The sequence below is a fragment of the Geotrypetes seraphini genome, chromosome 7, assembly GCF_902459505.1.
Source record: "Geotrypetes seraphini chromosome 7, aGeoSer1.1, whole genome shotgun sequence".
NCBI classification, from domain to species: Eukaryota; Metazoa; Chordata; class Amphibia; order Gymnophiona; family Dermophiidae; genus Geotrypetes; species Geotrypetes seraphini.
The window spans coordinates 105,126,836-105,146,774 of record NC_047090.1 but is presented as its reverse complement, the minus strand read 5'-3'; the positions used below and the strand labels follow the sequence as shown (position 1 = coordinate 105,146,774).

The following is a 19,939-nucleotide window of genomic DNA, read 5'->3' as shown; positions in this document are numbered from 1 at the left end:
TATAAACCTCAAAGCAGCATCTCTATTCTGATTTAAAAAAAATTTTTCCTTGCACTTATTTAGATTCTTCCTCTCTGCACTCTTTGAAGTCAGCTGGTCACTTTCAAAGTGAATTATTACCCAGTTACTTTAGTAATCCTTTCAGTCCTCTCTTATCTTGTAGGCCGATCTACTAAGGCTTGTATACCCTCTCATAAATTTCTTTCAGTCTACCACTATGTATATTCTCATACATACCACAAACCTTGTTTGAGGCTCTGTTTTTCTTTAGAATTCTTTAAACTAATATGACAGGCCTATGGTGCTTTGCTCTAATACCATCTAAAATTATTTTCTTTAACTCATAGTATTATTTTTACTCCCCTCTTGTCCAGCCCTATACCTGCGAGCTGGACATTACAGGAGTCATAGGCCAGATTTCAAACTCTTACATTTGTGAAGTCATATTGTAGGGCTATATCTGCACTGCCATTTTAGGCCAAGAACCATTTTCTTACCATTTGCAGCATCTTGGAAATTTACAAGCTCTGACAAAGTATCATTACCAGAGCTGGGGCTAAGAAAAGATTAAAGAGTATCGGAGAGGATAGAGCCCTGTGGAATTCTGTATTTTTGAATGAAGATTTTAGACAGAATGTTCTCAAATTTCACTTGATATGAACAATTTTTGAAATAAGAGGTAAATCATTTTAAGACTGTACTGGTAATACTTGAGGTTTGAAGCCTCTGGAGTAGTAATGTGTGGTCGATCGTGTCAAAGGCTGCTGTAAGATCTAGCAAAACTAAGAGAACAGAAGAATTGGATTGCAGTGATTAGACCAACTAGGGAAAGTTCAGTGGCATGGTGGGGCCAGAAGCCTATTTGATTGGGTTGAAAGGCATTTGTTTTTTCCAAAAAGGAGGAGAGTTGATTAAAAACCAATTTCTCCGTTAGCTTAGCCATGAAAAGAAGATTGCCTATAGGTCAGTAGTTTTGGAAATATAGTAGCCAATTTCCAGAGGTTAGGCATTGTTCCAGTGGAGAGACTACTAATGATCATCTAGTGAATAAAGGGACCAAAGATGTGTGCTTTTTTGTCTAAGAAATTTGTGTTTCTATATGCATGTTCTGTGTCTGTTCCAGATTTGCTCAGAGTTTGCGCATGTTGTCCAGCAGTGCTAAATGTATACTTATATGTTTAGTCAAGGAATAACAGGGAAAAATACCAAATAGGTGTAATTTAAAGAAACATGATCACATTAGTTCATATTATCAAAAACTTCACTGGTTGCTGTTCGAGACTGTTTAAATTTGGATGTATTTGTTATAAAGTTTTATTTGGGTTAGCTCCATCTTATCTTGTTGCTCATTCTAGATTTTTTACATGTTAAAAAAATATACGTAGATCCAGTTGGTTTTATTTTCCTTCAGCAAAAACATGCCACTTTAAAAAATTCTTAGATAGGACTCTGGCGTTTCAAGCAGGAGTAATGAATTCTTGTTTGAATGCTCTTATTTCTCCAGCCCTCACTTATCAATTTCGGAAAGGTCTTAAAACTTATCTATTTAAACAATACAATATTTAATCGATTTCAAAACTATCATGATAAAGCGGATTTTTTATTATTTTTATGGAATAATGTTTACAGTTTCTTATCTATTTTAGTATAAATAATTTGTATTGTGTATATCTTACTCTGAATAAGTTAGGGTCACATTTTGTTAGTCAGTATCTTTTATTGAATTGTGTTACTTTCTTTTATTCAAGACATTGTTGTTTGGATCTGTATTTTAATTATTTGTTGTAATTACTATTGTGTAAACCGCCAAGAAATGATGGTTTGGCGGTATATAAAATAAACTATTATTATTATTACTAATGAGGAAGTGAAAAATATGATATATCAACCAAAAAGCACACCTCCCTTGAATGTACCACACACTCTTGAAATTTAGCTTTACATATGGTAGGATTAGCTCAGAGAAACGGAAGGATAATAATAGGGGAAGAACACCCAACCACCTCACCACCCAATCATCGCTTAGTCCTCCACACTTTTTAGCTTTTTTTTGTTTAATATTTAGTTGAAGAAATTTTTGAAATTCAATATAACTTATAATAAATCACTTAGCTATGCAGCAGTTCTTTAGGTTCCAACATGAGCATGTTTTGTTTTCTGCATCAGGAAACCAAACAAGTAAAATTTGAACCACGCTTAGTAGGAAGCAGCAGGAAAAGGTGAGTATCTGAAAAGAGTGACTTCTTAAATCTTAAAGACGGTACAAATTGCTGCTTGGTTTGGTCTTTCTCCCCTGGAAAGACTATGAATGAAAAAAGCTTCAACAAATGTTAAATGAAGGTTCTGCTTAAAACAGTAAATCAGTTAAAATACGGACGTCTGCAGATTAACCTGCGGGCAGATAACACTGGATGAGCCAGTGAAGATTGGTGGGGAGAGGGAAGAAAGGGTTAATTAGTTAAGAGCAAGAAGGGATGTGGAGTGGGTAGTGGGTTGTTAGGCATGGCGAGGAAAGGGAGGGGGTGTGGAAGGAAGAGATTGAGGGAGAAGTGGTTAGTTGGGAAAGAGTTAGGATTGGCTGAAGGAAAGGTGCAGGGATTGGAGGAATATGTGAGGAGAATTGGCAGGCAATAGCGCTATATATAAAAGATTCCATACCTTCAACCAGAATGGAAACAACAGTAAGGGCGGACGACTTGGAATCACTATGGGTTAAGCTACCAGGAGGAACTGGAGCAGACATAAAATTGGGTCTGTACTATCGACCACCTGGACAAACGGAAGAAATCGACCAGGATCTGGAGGCTGAACTGAGGCAGGTATGCAAAAGCGGAAGTGTGGTGGTGATGGGAGACTTCAACTACCCAGGAATAAACTGGAGTATTGGGCACTCAAACTGCATGAGGGAGACCAAATTCCTGGAGGTCACGAGGGATTGTTTCATGGAACAGCTGGTCACAGAACCAACACGGGGTGATGCCACTCTTGACCTAATCCTCAACGGACTAGGGGGACCCGCTAAGGAGGTGGCGGTACTAGCCCCACTAGGAAACAGCGATCACAACACGATCCAGTACAGGCTAAAAATTGGATCATCAAAGGTGAAAAGAGCTACAACGACTGCACTTAACTTCAAAAAAGGGAATTATGATGCCATGAGGAAAATGGTGGGAAAGAAACTCAACGACAGCGCAAGGAAGATGGAGTCTGTAGAAAATGCCTGGACCATACTCAAGGGCACAGTGCACGAAGCACAGAACCTGTGCATCCCCAAGTACAGGAAAGGGTGCAAAAAAAATAGAACAAAAAACCCAGTGTGGATAACAAATGCAGTGAAAAAGGCGATAAGTGACAAGAAAGCATCATTCAAAAAATGGAAAAAGGACAAAACAGAGGAGAACCAAAAGGAACACAAAAAACACCAAAAGGAGTGTCATCGAGTGGTTAGAAAAGCAAAAAAAAGAATATGAAGAGAGACTGGCAGGGGAAGCAACAAACTTCAAATCATTCTTCAGGTACGTTAAGGGAAGCAATCAGCAAGGGAGGAAGTGGGACCCTTGGATGATGGGGACAGAAAGGGAGTGGTAAAAGAGGAAAAGGAGATAGCTGACAGGCTAAATAAGTTCTTCACGTCAGTTTTCACGAGGAAGGACACAACCAACATTCCGGAGCCCGAGGAGATCGTAAAAGGAGAGCAGGATGAAAATCTGGTCCAGCTAGAGGTGAGCAAGGTGGATGTCCTCAGGCAGATAGACAGGCTAAAGAGTGACAAATCGCTAGGTCCGGATGGCATTCACCCAAGGGTACTCAAGGAACTAAGGAACGAAATAGCTGAGCCACTTCGACAAATATGCAACCTATCCCTAAAAACTGGAGAGATTCCGGAAGACTGGAAAATAGCAAATGTCACGCCCATCTTCAAGAAAGGCTCAAGGGGAGACCCAGGAAACTACAGGCCGGTGAGCTTGACCTCGGTCCCAGGAAAGATGATGGAAGCACTGATTAAAGACAGCATCTGGGAACACATCGATAACTATGGGCAGCTAAAGTCGAGCCAGCATGGCTTCTGCAAGGGCAGGTCATGCCTCACGAACTTATTATACTTCTTTGAGGGGGTAACCAGCCAGGTGGATAAAGGGGAATCCATAGATATCATTTACCTTGACTTCCAAAAAGCCTTCGACAAGGTGCCACACGAAAGACTACTAAGGAAGCTATGGAACCATGGGGTGCAAGGGGAGGTCCACCGATGGATCAAAAACTGGCTGGCGGACAGAAAACAGAGGGTTGGAGTAAAGGGACATTACTCAGACTGGCAATGGGTCACGAGCGGAGTTCCACAGGGGTCGGTGCTGGGACCGCTCCTATTCAATATATTCATTAACGACCTGGAAGCAGGAACAAAATGTGAGGTTATTAAATTTGCGGATGACACCAAACTATATCGCAAGGTCAATAACATGGAGGACTGCGAAGATCTCCAAAAAGATCTGACAACACTGGAAAAAAGGGGCCAAAAAGTGGCAAATGAGTTTCAACATAGGGAAATGCAAGGTCATGCATAAAGGGAAAAAAAAACCGATGTTCACTTACAAAATGGGGGGATCAGCGCTAGGGGTGAGCGACCTTGAAAGAGACCTGGGAGTGATGGTAGACACAACATTGAAGGCATCGGCGCAGTGTGCCACAGCCTCAAGGAAAGCAAACAGAATGTTGGGTATCATTAAGAAGGGTATCACGACCAGGACAAAGGAAGTCATCCTGCCACTGTATCGTGCTATGGTGCGCCCGCACCTGGAGTACTGTGTTCAGTTCTGGTCGCTGTACCTCAAGAAGGACATGGAGGTACTTGAGAGGGTCCAGAGAAGAGCAACTAAGCTAATAAAGGGCATGGAGGACCTCTCATATACTGACAGACTGAAAAAGCTAGGACTTTTCTCCCTGGAAAAGCGGAGACTTAGAGGAGACATGATAGAAACCTTCAAGATCATGAAGGGCATAGAAAAAATAGACAGGGACAGATTTTTCAAATTAAGGGGATCAATAAGTACAAGGGGGCACTCAGAGAAATTGAAAGGGGAAAGGTTTAGAACAAACGCCAGGAAGTTCTTTTTTTTCAATGAAAGGCTTTTATTGAAATACACTCCAAACAGTACAATTTCACAGGAAACGCAGGAACAAAGATATATAGAGCAAAATACCTCGCTCGAAAATAACAACAGAAACATGTGCAATTCCCACAGACTAATAAGAGCAATCAAAAATACCCACCAAATCACAGCCCATACCCCCCCACTCACCCCCCTAGGGACAGAGCACAATACCAACATCTCTCAATAAGGTTGAGAAACAATCTATTCCAAACAGAAACCAAAACGTGAAAAGGAATATGGTTATGGGATCCCCCCAAGTATCGCCCATCCAGTCCTACTCCAAAACAAACCCAGAGCCCCTAGCCACCCCTACCACAAACCCCCACAGAAGCCCGAAAACTACGCCAAATATGAGCATAGCCATGTAATTTACCATGACGCAAAGCTGTTAAGTGATAAAGGTTCTGCCAATTAAGTAAGCGTTGCTCCACCAGGGCCCACGTGGGAGGGAGCGCCTGATTCCACAGAGAGGCAATGGCCAATCTAGCAGCAATGAATGCCAACTTACAAAATAAAGAGTCACCCCAAGCCAAATCCAATTGATGCCAAAACAACAAGGCGTGTCGCCAATCAGCCGGTATCTGGACGTCTAAGATCCGGGACACCCGAACAAAAACCTCAGTCCAGAATCCACACACCTGCCCACACTGCCACCACATATGAAAGTATGTACCCACTTCCCCACAGCCCCTCCAACATAGGTCACTCGCACCTCCCTGCCAACGAGCCACAACCTGAGGGGTATAGTACCACTGAAAGAGGACCTTGTAACCATTCTCGATTAGCAAAGCAGCTATACCTGCCGAGGAGATCTCCGACCATATGTCACCCCAAGTGTCCCAGGAAATAGCTGAACCACAATCATCTTCCCAAGCCCTCATGTAGGGAAGGGGAGCCCCCCGACAATTAAGGCACCTATATACTGCAGAGAGAGCTCCCTTCCGAAGCACTGGACCCAATAGCAGCTCAAAGGGCAACTTACCACCCCTCAAGTCTCCCAAAAGACCCGAGGCCCTGATATAATGGAGAACCTGCAGGTAGGGGAACAAATCCCTTATCCCAAACCCATACTTGCCCCTGAGTTCCGTAAAGGGTCTAACACCGCCCAAAACCGGGTCCCACAACTGTCCCACACAAACTAAGCCCCGTGACTCCCAATCTGCAAACACTCCCCCATCCCTTCCCGGTGGAAAGTCAGGGTTGTGTCTCAACGGAGTATACCAGGAATGTCGCCTACTCCCCAATAAACAAGCTCTGGTCTGATTCCATACCCTCAAGGAAGTCACTACCGAGGATACCCCCCCTACCAGGCGCGCCCTACCAGGCACCCACGGCCGATGTAACAAAGGTACCCCCTCACTTAACCTTTGCTCAATTTCCACCCACGGTTTCAGCGTCTGCGTCTGCCATTCTAAAAGGGCGCGCAGCTGAGCAGCCTGATAATATTTCACCACATCCGGGACCCCCAACCCCCCGTCTCCTCTCCCCATACATAAGACCTTCCTACTCACCCTTGGCCGTCGACCAGCCCAAATAAAATTAAAGATATGCCTTTGAACCCCCTCTAATGTTTTTCTGCCCACCCAAAGAGGCAATACCTGGAATAAGAACAACAAACGAGGCAGAATCATCATCTTCACAATGGCCACCCGGCCCAACCAAGAGAAATATAGATCTTTCCAATTAAGCAAATCTTGGTGAATGCGACGAAAGAGCGGAGGAAAGTTGAGGTCATATAACTCCACTCCCGGTGGTCCAAAATAAACCCCGAGATATCGCAGAGAACGTTGAACCCGAGGAAGTTCTTTTTCACACAGAGGGTGGTGGATACATGGAACGCGCTACCAGAGGATGTGATAAACAGGAGCACACTACAGGGGTTCAAAGAAACTTAGGATAGGTACTTGGAAGACAAAGGGATTGAGGGGTACAGATAAGAGTAAAGGTAGATTATAGGGATGGGATTAGAGGTAAGTTACAAAATTAATCAGGGACCACTGTTCAGGCACTAGGCCTGATGGGCCGCTGCGGGAGCGGACCGCTGAGCAAGATGGACCTCTGGTCTGACTCAGCGGGGGCAACTTCTTATGTTCTTATTAGGGGTTTGGAGGGGATGTGGGAAAGTTAGGTTGGTGGGTAGAAAATTGATGGGGAAATTGTCAGCTTTTTATATTTTTTGGATCGCGTTGTGTGGGTTAGTCGGGCATTTTTAGCGAGTATTTTAGCAGCTCCGGTACCTGTTTTATTGGTGCTGTCTTCGGGCCCAGCATTGTGCTGACAGCCGCATTGAAATGACAGCCACTCCGAGGTGGTAGGTAGCAGCTTTGGCGGCAGTGGACTGTAGCAGTTTCTTTAGGGCCATGAGCACCTGCCGCTTTGCCATGTCTGCAGTGGTTTCGCAGGTGCACGTTGTGGGTTTGCCTGCAGTCGAGTGTTGGATCTCGTTTTGGGCTGTGATAGTCGGCTGTTCGCGACTTCCGTCAGGGGACTTCAGCGGAACTTTTCGGCTTCTGAGCCGCCTGCCGTGCTCAGTTTCCTGGGCTGGTGGAGGCATTGTAGAATTCTTCAGCTGGTTCCTGTTGGCAAGTGGATTGGGACTGCTTTAGGGTGTGTGGAGGGATTGGTTGTTGAGGGGGTGCATTCAGGTGGGGGGGGTCATAGGGGTGGTTCAGTGTATTGTGGTGTGGTGCTTGTTGGGGGGGGGTTATAAGGGTTGTTGGGGTATTTTGTGGGGGGAGGGTTGGTGCTTGTCATGGCAGCTGCCAACAAGTCTGGTGTTTCCAGGGGAGGGAGGGGTGGTAGAGCTTGCCAGGGTCATTCTGCAGTGAAGGCAGTGCCGGTGGGGGCTGTTGTTGCGTCACATGGTGCCTCGGGCCAGCTTGGCACAGTATCGCGTCAGAGTGTTGGCACTATGACGTCTTCGTCTGGTTGGGCCCGGAAGCGTGCAGTGGCTGTTGCAGACCCCTTACCTGGACCATCTGGCGCTGCTCCTTCAGCTGTTTTGGGTGAGTCTATAGGGGCTTTATATGATTTGTTAGCGGGGGATGGAGGGCTTTTGGGTGGGGGGGTGGGGGAGTCCCGTGGGTCTGGGCAGGTGGTTTCTGGTGCTCGGAAGACTGTTCGAAAACGGCTGCATGACCACAAGTTTTTAAAGAATCTGTGGCATGTTGTGAAGCGGTTGGATAAGAAGAAGTGACGGAGGAGAGGTGCGCTGGGGAATCTGATGGCAACTTGGCAGTCTTCAGATTCTTATGATTCTTCAGAGCCTTCTGTTTCTTCTTCTTCTTCGGATGATAGCGCACTGGGTTTGGTGGGGCCTTCTCAGCCGGTTGGTCAGGTCCCAGTTGCTGGTTTGGTTCCAGGTACCTCTAGTGCTGCGGCTGTTGGTGTGACACGTAGTGATCATACCTTGTGTGAGATTGCTCCATTAGATAATGCTATTTCTAAGAAATTGCGGCAAAAAATTAGAGAGGAAAATTTGTGGATGTTTTCAGTTTGTTAGAAAAGGAAAATGAGAAGGGTGAGAAGAAACAGGATGACGGGAAGGCGGAGGGCATTAGGAAGAAGTCTCGGGTACCGCATACTATACTAAATTGGTTGCTGGGCTTTAATATTTATGGGGCAGTGGTGGGTGCAGCCCGGCCAGTTTTGTATGTGGGTTTGTTATGTTACGCAGATTTTATATTACGGGCTTATAGGGCTATGAGGGCTGGAATTGGTTAAATTACGATGAGCAGTTTTGTAAAAGTCTTGCGGTGGATAAATCTTGGGCGTGGGGTTATCGGGATGTGGATTTATGGTTGGGGAAAATGACGTAAGCCCATTCTTGGTCCTTTTCTCCCAGCGGCTCAATTGGATCGGGGTTCTATGGTGGAGCTTTGGCTGGGGGAGTTGCCGCTCCCACTGTCCCGCATTGCTCCTCTGGTTTCCTGGGGAGGGGTAGAGGTGCTGGGCCATCAGCAGTTAGAGGTGGACCCAGTACATTTTGTTTCCAGTTCAATGTGGGGCGTTGTGATAGAGCTTCTTGCAGATACCGGCACCTGTGTAGTTCCCACCCGGCCTTTCGGTGTTCCAGTAGTGGTGGGGGATGTCGGGGTGCAAGTGTTGGGCACGGGGGATCCTTGCCAGGTAGCATTCATAGATAAAGCTCCTTCACACATTATTTTGGAGGTTTTGGATGTGTGGCCGAAAATTTATCCAGTGGGGTATACTGTATAGCTGTTGTGGGAGGGTTTCCATTTGAGTTTTGTTATTCCTTTTGCTGGCCCACCGCTTTCACATTTTTGTTGTAATGGGCCTTCGGTACAATTGCATGAGGAGGTAGTTCAGGAAAAGTTATGGAAGGAGCTGGGTTTGGGATGGATTGCTGGTCCTTTACCGGATTTTGTGGGTTCTCTGTTGGGGGTGGTCCCTAAGTAGGAGCCTGGGAAGTACAGGCTGATTCATAATTTATTTTTTTCTCCGGGGTAGAGTGTGAATTCGTTTATTAATCTTTTGTTCTGTGCAGTATACTTCTTTTGATGTGGCAGTGTCTATGCTACGGAGTTTGGGTCCGGGAGCCTTGTTAGCGAAGGCAGATATTGAGTCTGCATTTCGTTTACTTCCTGTGCATCCCGATTCTTTTCATTTGTTGGGTTTTCAGTTCCACCATGAGTATTATTTTGACAGGTGCATGGCTATGGGGTGTTCCGTGTCATGTTCTTATTTTGAGGCTTTTTCATCTTTTATTCATTGGGTTATAGGGGAGGTGTCGGGTTGTGGGTATATTGTGCATTATCTGGATGATTTTTTGTTTGGGGGCCTGGCAGGTTCTCCTCAGTGTGCCGAGTTAGTGGCGGTGTTTCAGGCAGTGTCTAAGAGTTTAGGTGTCCTGCTGGCTTTGGAGAAATCTGAAGGGCCTGCCACTTCCTTAGTCTTTTTGGGTGTGGAATTGGATTCAATTCGGATGGAATCTAGGTTGCCTCTGGCTAAGGTGCGGGCTTTGCGCTTGGCTATTGAGGATGCTTTGGGGAAGTCTTAAGCTCACTTTGCAGGAAATTCAGTCTTTGAGGGGGGGTTATTTTAATTTTGCTTCTCAGGTGATTCCAATGGGTAGGGTTTTCTCTCACTGTTTTGCTTTTTTATCCAGGGGTCATTTTCGTGTTCACCTGACAAAAGGTGTGAAGGCTGATTTACGGTGGTCTCAGTTTTTGCAGTGCTTTAAAGGGGTCTGCATTTGGCAGCAGGAGGCAGTGTCATCTGTGGATTTACACTTTTTTACAGATGCTGCTGTGGGTTTCGGCTTTGGTGCCTATTTTGGAGGAGCTTGGTGCACTAAGCCTTGGCCTTCTTGGTGGCTGGAATATGGGTAGGGTGCTAATATAGCTTTTCTGGAACTTTTTCCAGTTTGGGTAGCAACGATGATTTGGGGTGACCGGTTGCAGCACCGGAAGGTGATGCTGTTTTCAGACAATTTAGCAGTAGTGCAGGCTATTAATGCTCATTCGGCTCATTGTCCGTTGCTAGTGGACTTATTGCAACTCATTGTGCTCCGTTGTTTACAATTGAATGTTACTATGACAGCTAAGCATGTTCCAGGCTTACTTAACGAGATTGCCAATTCTTTATCTCGTTTTCAGTGGGCTCGTTTTCGGGCTTTGTCCCCCATGGCGAACAAGGAACCTACTGCTATGCCGGTGGAGCTGTGGAGACAAGTCTTGGATTCTTGACTGAGATGCTGAGGAATAGTCTGGCTGCAAATACATGGAAATCCTATAGATCGGGATGGCGCCATGTTTTGTTATCTTTGGCGGATCCTGTCTTTTGTGGTAGGCTGCCTTTTTTGGTGCCGGTGATGGTGCAGTTTTTGATTTTTGCACGGCATCAAGGGTGGTCTGTCGATGTGGTTTGTTCTTCCTTATGAGTGTGACATTTTTGTCACAATTACCGGGCTATGCTAATCCTTGTGCTGCTTTCTTGGTACACAAGTTATTTCAAGGCTTTCAATGTTCCAGTAGTGTTAGTTGTTCGAGGTCTTTACGTTTGCCTATTTCCCCTGCCTTGTTGTTGCAGTTCTGGGACACATTGCCTTCGGTTTATTCTGATGATTTTGAAGTCCTTTTATTTCAGGTGGCATTTAGTGTTGCCTTTTTTGCAGCATTGAGGATTGGCAAGCTCGTGGCCCTGGCAACTTCGGCTGCGGGTGAGACCGGGTTGTGGTCTCTGATGTAGACTTGCAGGCAGGGTGTTTGCGTTTGCGCATAATCAGGTCTAAGACTGACCAAATGGGAGTAGGTGTTCTTACAGGTGCTGAGGACTGGAGTTTTGTGTCCAGTTCATTGTTCTCGGTCATATGTGACGGTGCGACCTGCTGGGGGCTTATTTTGGCTTCATTAACACGCTATCAGTTTGCTGCAGTATTGCAACTGTGTTTGGCGGTGGTTGGATGTGATCCCGCACACTTTGAGACACATTCTTTTAGAATTGGGTCGGCTTCTTATGCTGCAGGGCAGAGAGCTTCTGCGTCTTTGTTATGCAGAATTGGGTGCTGGCATTCGGCTTATTATCAGCGCTATGTGCAAGATATGTCTGATAGTGCTGGTGTGTAATGTAGTTCTGTTTCAGTTTCTCCTACAGATGCTTTGCTGCCTGATAATTGCGTATGGTTCTGTGGCCATTCCTACGTCTTTTGGTCACAGCGACGAGTGAAGGAGTCTTGTTGGGGACCGAATCTTGGCCTGGTTCCCTATGGAGTCCGCATACGATGGCTTGGCTTGAGAGGCATGCTGTGGGAACAGTTTCTTCCAACTTTACTGCAAGCTCGATGTTTTTCCTCACTTCAAGTGATTGTGTTCCATGTTGGGGGTAATAATTTGTGTTATATAAAAGGGGTGGATCTTATCCGGCGAATGAAGCAGACTTGTTGGCTACCTCATTTTATCTTCCAGGCTCTCGTTTTGTATGGTGTTGCATCATTCCCTTGTTGGTTTGGCGAGATGCTCGTAATGTAGAAAGTATTGAGCATCTACGCAAGCATGTTAATTCTGAAGTTTCTAGATTTATAGGTATGATGGGAGGTCTAGTTTTGTGCCATGATGTGCTTACTGTTGACTGCCCTGGGTTGTATAGGGCGGATGGGGTGCATTTGTCTGAGATTGGGCTTGATATATTTTTGAGTTCAGTGCAGGATGTTTTGGAGGCCTGTTATATTGGCCACTGAGGTTGCAGCTTTTGTGTATGTATGTGGTTTTTTTTTTTTGGGGGGGGGGGGGTACGGTGACTAGCTAAGTTGTCTCTGCACATGGCGGAAAAATTTATATGTTGGGGGAACAATTTTGGATGTGTGACTATGAAACAGATTTGGTGACTAATTTTGTTTTGCAGCTCATGTGCGACACCGCCATGGGTGGCGGCAGGACTCTACGATACTGTGAGTCTTGCAGAAAGGGAATTGGGGAATGGGTGAGAATTTGTGGGAGGAGCTAGTTCGACACCAAGTAGCTCCAGATTTTGTGATTAAGCTACACTGAATTACAAATGTTGATAAGTTGAATGTATTAAGATTATATTGTTAATAACAATAAAGCTGCAGCCCATTTTTTGCCACTATATCTGTATTGGGGGTTTTATGTGGTGATACAAATTCTAGTGTTATGTACATCAGCCACTTCATCTTCGTTTATAACAGGGGTTTTCAAAGTATGGCCCACGGGCCACATCTAGCCCATGATATGATTTTATCCGGCCTGCAGAACAATTGTGTGCAAATGCACCAATTGGACTAATTTCTCTATGCTTACATAATTTGTAAGTTATACAATGTGGGATAATAATAATAATAATTTATTTCTTATATACCGCCAAAGCCATAGTAGTTCGAGGCGGTTTACAACAAAGAAGGACTGGACAATCAGCTAATATAGGTACAGTCAGAGAAAATAGGTACAACAAAGAAGGGCAAGACAGTCTGCGTAAAGGTTGAAATCATGAATGTAGGTATAATAAAGGGGTACAATCAGTGAATATAGGTATAACAGAAAGGGGGTTGGGAAGTCAGCGAAAATAAGTACAATCAGCTAAATGAAGATACAGTTTAAATGGATAAGCAGGATACAGGGGCGATAAAATGGGGCCATGGGTTAGGCGTAGAGGTCTTAGGTTATAAATCGGTTAACTAGATTAGCTTTTAGTAGTTTCCTGAAGATTAGGTAGGATGAAGAGCGTGAGATAATGTTGGCCAGCCAATTATTAAGGTGACCTGCTTGGAAGGTGAGAGTTCTGTTCAGGTATCTTTTGTAACGGCAGGTCTTTAGAGTTGGATGGCTAAACAGATGGGTTCTACGTGTGTGTTTGGATGGGCGGTCTAAGATAAAATGGGGTACAAAGTATAAGGGGGCCGAACCAAGGATGGATTTGAAACAGAAACAGGCGAACTTGAATTGCACTCTTGCTTCCAAGGGTAGCCAGTAGAGTTTTTGGTAGTAGGGAGTTAAGTGTTCCCATTTTTTTAGTCCAAAGATCAGTCAGATTGCCGAGTTTTGAATGATTCGTAGTCTTTGAATGGTTTTTTTTGAAAGATCATGTAGATGATGTTGCAGTAATCGAGTAATGAGTAAGATGGAGGATTGCACAAGTAAGCGGAATGAGGAAGCATCGAAGTACTTTCTGATGGATCTTAGCTTCCATAAGGTGGAGAAGCCTTTTCTGACCAGAAGGTCGGTGTGTGTTTCAAGGGTAAGATTGTGGTCAAGTGTCACTCCTAGAATTTTTAAGGAGTTTGTTATGGGAAAGACTTGGCCATTCAAGGAGATTGAAGAGTCTTTGATTTTGTCATTCAGACTCACCAGGAAGAATTTGTTTTTTTCTGAATTGAGTTTCAGTTTGAAGTCGGCCATCCATAGTTCGATTTGCGTTAAGACTGATGCTAGGTATTATTTATCTCAGGGGTTATGTTAGTTAGGGGAAAGACTAAGGTGTTGTCATCGGCGTAGATGTAGAATTTGATATTCAAACTTTGCAGTAGGTTTCCTAGAGCGACCAGGTAGATGTTGAACAGCGTGGGGGACAGGGGGGGAGCCCTGTGGGACTCCACAAGCGTTAAACCAACTGACGGAGTGAGAATTGTCACTGTAAACTTGGTAAGAGCATTTACCTAGGAAACCCTGGAACCATTTTCACACGTTGCCTGAGAGACCGATTGACGCCAAACAGTCCAGAAGGATGGCATGATCGACCAAGTTGAAGGCACTACTAAGATCAAGTTGCAGGACTAGTGCACTTGTGCCCTGACTAAACAGGTTATGAAGGTAACTAGCAGAGAAGCGATGACAGTTTCAGTGCTTTGTCCGGAACAAAAACCCGACTGATTATCGTTTAGAACACTGTCTCCAGAACATCAACACCTGACATAGGAAAGCCTAGTAGAGCTGCACAGAGGTGTCTTAAGTAGTCTGGGGGGGGGGGGGGGGTAGGCTACTGAACCATTGAGAGGAGGACCCAGGCCCATAAGCCACTCAAACCACTGCATTCATGATGGAAAATGTGAGTCCATCCAAAAAAACCCAACCCTTCTGTACTGCCATATAGGTGGCACCTGCAGCCATAAGGGCTATTAGGGTTGTAGACAAGTGGGTATAGTAGGTTTTGGCGGTGCTTGGGGGGGGCTCACCTGCAAAGGAGTTGTGGTGAGATGTTTATGTGGCACCCTTTTGTGAAGTTCCCTGTAAGGTGCCCCACTATTCTGTTGCCATGTCTGGATGGCCAGTCCATTACTTTGCTGGCACTCCCCACGTCCAAAAGGTCTTGTTCTAGGTGTTTGGGATTTGGACAATATTTTTGGACAAGAATGTAATATAAAGATAGACATACTAGCTGTCTGGATGATCAAATGACTGGACGTAGAAGTAGACTATTTTAGAAAAAAAATAATTTGGGCCATATTTTTCAAGAATGGACTTTGAACTCTGTCAGCTTTGGGTGACTAGCGTCCTAGGCCCAAAACGGACTTAGACATTTGTTTTAATTATGCCCCTCCACGTATCTTGCTTTAACAGTGGAATTATTTAAAAAAGTATTGTTAAAACATTAAAAAATGTAGTGTTATTTCTTTATAGTTTTACTTGATTCAGAATGGCTTAACACCTATTACTGCATGTCAGCACTGGCACACAATGGCTAAAAAAAGATCAATTGGGCAATCCTATCTGTCCAGCTATTCCTGTTTGCATTGCATTGCTCAATTTGAAAACATAAAATATACAAAAATAAATAAAATACTACAGAAACATTAAAAGTAGCAACATTTTTACAGAGAATACATTTCAAGCACCAGCTGTAGAATGTTGGCACGATGCACATCTGTCCTTCATTTGTAGCCTGTGCTCATAGCTCTGCTGATACGCAGGATTCACAGGTCTCTTAGCACAGCCACAAACCTGTAATATACCAACCTCAAAGGGGGTAGTTACTAAGAAAATAATGCATGATATACTGTATTTTCACGCATATAACGCACGCGTTATACGTGTTTTTACAAACCGTGCATAACCTTGCGCGGTATACGCGTGAGCGCGTTGCACAAATTTTTTTTTACATAGTTCCCCCCCCCCCCGACGTCCGATTCACACCCCCCCCCGCAGGACCGCTCACACCCCCACCCCGAAGGACCGCTCCCACGCACCCGCATCCCCACCCCGAAGGACCGCTCGCACGCACTCCCACCCGCACCCCCACCCTGAAGGACCGCTCGCACGCACTCCCGCCCTCTTGCCCCAGCCAACCGCGGCACCCCCGACACGATCGGGGCAAGAGGGAGCTCAAGCCCTCTTGCCCCCCCCCCCCCGACACGATCGGGGCAAAAGGGAGCCCAAGCCCTCTTGCCCCGCCGACTCCCCAACTCCCTGACAATATCGGGCCAGGAGGGAGCCCAAACCCTCCTGGCCACGGTGACCCCCTACCCCCACCCCGCACTACATTACGGGCAGGAGGGATCCCAGGCCCTCCTGCCCTCGATGCAAACCCCCTCCCCCCAACGACTGCCCCCCCCAAGAACCTCCGACCGCCCCCCCAGCCGACCCGCGACCCCCCTGGCCGACCCCCACGACACCCCCACCCCCCTTCCCCGTACCTTTGTGTAGTTGGCCGGACAGACGGGAGCCAAACCCGCCTGTCCGGCAGGCAGCCAACGACGGAATGAGGCCGGATTGGCCCATCCGTCCCAAAGCTCCGCCTACTGGTGGGACCTAAGGCGCCTGGGCCAATCAGAATAGGCCCGGGAGCCTTAGGTCCCTCCATAAGCTGTGTTATTCCTGGAAAAATAACACCACTTCAAAGCTGGCATTTGCTCTCCTCAGAGTATTCTTAAAGGAGTCAGTTGTAAGTACTAGACTTAAGTGTGTGTGTGTGTGTGTGTATATATATATATATATATATATATATATATATATATATATATATATATCATCCTGTCTTATCCTCACTCACCATTGAGTCTTCTACCCCAAAGGCTCTACTTACCCCTGAGGAGAGGAAAGAGGGGGCTATCCCTGGTGTCTATGATAAGAGTAGGAGTGATCTCTCACCCTTTCTAGTACTTGATTCAAAGTGGTGCCAACTGACCTCTGGATGTAGTTTTATGGTACTACCATTAGGGGACAGGCTGCCATAGTAGCTCTTTCGAAACTGCTCTTTGAAGTATCAAGCGCATAAAATGCAAGCCTTTACTGCAACTTAGTAACCCCTCTCTCTTCAGTCTAGCAGAACATTAAACCCATATAGAATATAAGATATAGATAGATAGACTTACTCCACTTTTACGAAACTGCAATAGCAGTTTCTAGGATGGGGAGCCACGCTGAATGGCCTGTTCTGCTCCGTCGACAGCAGTGCGGGCCATTCAGCACGACTCTCTGCGCTAGAAACTGCTATCGCAGTTTCATAAAAGAGGGGGTTAGTGTTCTGGTTTAATGAATCAAGTTTAAAAAGTTTATTTAGTGAAGTGTCTTATTTCACTTCTTTTAAAGGGTTTAACAAGAATGATTGTTGGTTTGCACTGGGATATGGTTGATTAGGCTCTTGTCATAGCACTGTAATTATTGCTCACCTGATTTTAAAGGAGGAAGTTTATTGTATTTTAAAATTTATATGTTTACCCATTGTACAAGGCACAGCATAACAATAAATCAAGTGGTTTGTTTTTTTCCTGCCTCTGATTATTTTTTAGCCAGATCTTGGGTGCTGAGCTGATGGGACTGCAATTAGATTACTGGATCGCTGCTCAGATAACAGAGAAGAAGAAAGATGTAGAGAAAAAAGACTCCTCCACCACTGCCAAAAATACACTGAAATGCACTTTCCGCTCACTCCAGGTCAGCAGGCTGCCCAGTAGTAGCGATGTGGCAGTCACTCCAACCATGTCAATGACAGTTGTAACAAAAGAGAAGAACAAAAAGGGTGAGATCTTGAGTTAAGAATAGTGCAATAATTGCAATTTATCTCCTATATTGATTGTTTAACACATACTTATATAATAGAGTTAAAGTGTGAAGTTGTGATGTAGTGTGTGCATTTAAATTGCATTGACCCTGATCAGTTCTTAATAGTAGAAATAATCCAAGTATAATTGTCAGTTTGTAATCATTTGCAGTTTATTGAAACCCATTTCATAATACCATGTAGTCATAACAGCTTGGGTTCTGCTGTCATCCGATTTGAGGAAATAAGCATCATTGGGCCGTTCTACCGTGTTTCCCCAAAACTAAGACAGTGTCTTATATTCATTTGGGGCCCAAAAAAGGCACTAGGTCTTATTTTCGGGGTATGCACATGATCATCTCTCCCTCCCTCTCCACCCCAGTTCTTCCTCTTTCCTTTCTCTCCTACACATGTGCAGCATCTTTCCTCCCCTCCCTCCCATCTCTCGTTCAGCATAACTCTTGCCCAGCTTTCTATCCTTCCCTCCCATCCCTCGAGCAGCATAACTCTTGCCCAGCTTTCTATCCTTCCCTCCCATCCCTCGTGCAGCATAACTCTTGCCCAGCTTTCTATCCTTCCTTCCCTCCCATCCCTCATGCAGCAGAATCCTTGCCCAGCTTCTATCCATCATTCCCTCCCATCCCTCGTGCAGCAGAACCCTTGAGCACCCCCCCCCCCCGCCCCCACAACACAGCCGAACCCCTGCTGTGGGCAGACTAGATGGGCTATAGCCCTTTTCTGCCGTCATTTATCTATGTTTTTTTATGTTTCTAATGTGGGTACAGATTTAACACAGTTATAATGAGGATTTCATGATCATTTTGAGATAAAATTTAAGTGAAGAAATTATGATGAGAAATGAAAATCATATTGATTGTCTACATGGTAAAATAGCCCATATCTATCCTGAGGCAGCTTGAAGGTGAAACGCTGGCCATCATTGGTAGAGGGACTTCACAATTCAGTATATACAAATAAGTCTATGTTTTTGCATTGAACATGGTACTGTTTTAACATTGTGAGGTTTTTTTTAAGCAAATGAGATTGTTACCCATAATTCCCTACCATGATAGAAGCATGGTGGAGAGTTGGTTTTGAGGCTTTTTTCTTCTCCTGTCTGTTACTCTTTATATATTAGTTAATCTATGCATGGATTATTTATCTGGTGATTTGTATTATCTGGGAGAATATTGTCTAGTGATAGAAAACAGTGCTTATTGTGCATTCATTTATTTTAGAAATATTTAAAATAAATTTTGTCACATGTATTTGCTTAGGGAAGTACATGCCTGAAAATTTTCATGTCATACATTTTGTATGTCGTTTAGAGGAAGTTCTGTTTTGTATTGTTACAGGAGAAGTATCATCAAAGAGTATGTACCCTTTCAAAATGGGGCACGATTTTTCCCAATGTGCATAAGCATGCACTAGTACCCTCTTTCCAAAAGTGTGACCTAATGATGACAAATGTAAAAAAAACTAAAATGTGAGGTTTTTCTGTCATTGCATGATCAATAACATTAAATCACTTAGAAAATGTCATTGGCATTTTCCATATCATTTCAAATGAATGCACATCCCTAGAATTTGTCAGACCTGTGAAATCCATAGGACAAAGTAACTTAATTACCCAGTATACAGATTTTAAAAAGAAAGCTGGCAGGATGTTCCCTATTGGCACACAGATTTTCACACAAATTGACACCTGCTTCAAAGAAAGTGTAAATTTGTGTGCATACTTCATACAAACAATTCATTTTTGCTCAAACTGTGCCTCCCATCTTAGGTATTAAAGTTGTCATGTCTTGTGAAGTACATACTTTATTTTTAAAAAATGTATATATCGCCTAAATCTAAGCGGTTTCCAAAAACAAACATACATATCATAAAACAATGACACCACATAATACATAGACATTTAAAGAGGCCCCCCTTGAAATTTGAATCCCTCCCAATTAAAGCCGTACCCACTTCAAAGCTACTAGGAGTCATTTTTGACTAAATTCTCCTATCATAATCATATTAGTACAGTGGTCCAGAAATGCTTCCACCGCCATAGAATGATGCGTTCCCTTTCCAAACTATTAGACCCAGCATCTCTGAATACACTAATCCATTCTTTGGTAATTTCTTGTATAGATTATTGTAATGCCCTTTATAAGGGCATTACAAAAAAGGAAATAAGACGCCTTCAGATAGTGCAGAATACTGCTATCAAGATTATTTATGGCGCAAAGAAATATGACTATGTTTCTCCTTTTCTATTCAACGCACATTGGCTACCGGTTGAACATAGAATTAGCTATAAAATTTTATTATTAACTTTTACAACTCGC

The 19,939-nt window shown here is 44.4% G+C and overlaps 1 protein-coding gene across 3 annotated transcripts in view; it reads left to right on the top strand.

Moving 5' to 3' along the window:
- PACS2 (phosphofurin acidic cluster sorting protein 2) overlaps positions 1-19,939 on the top strand; it is a 474,262-nt gene that overhangs the window by 426,838 nt on the left and 27,485 nt on the right. For all 3 annotated transcript variants that reach the window (XM_033952202.1, XM_033952201.1, XM_033952200.1), the window contains one exon: positions 17,353-17,582. In XM_033952202.1, coding sequence (XP_033808093.1) covers positions 17,353-17,582 — 230 coding nt within the window. The remainder of the gene's footprint in view (positions 1-17,352; positions 17,583-19,939) is intronic.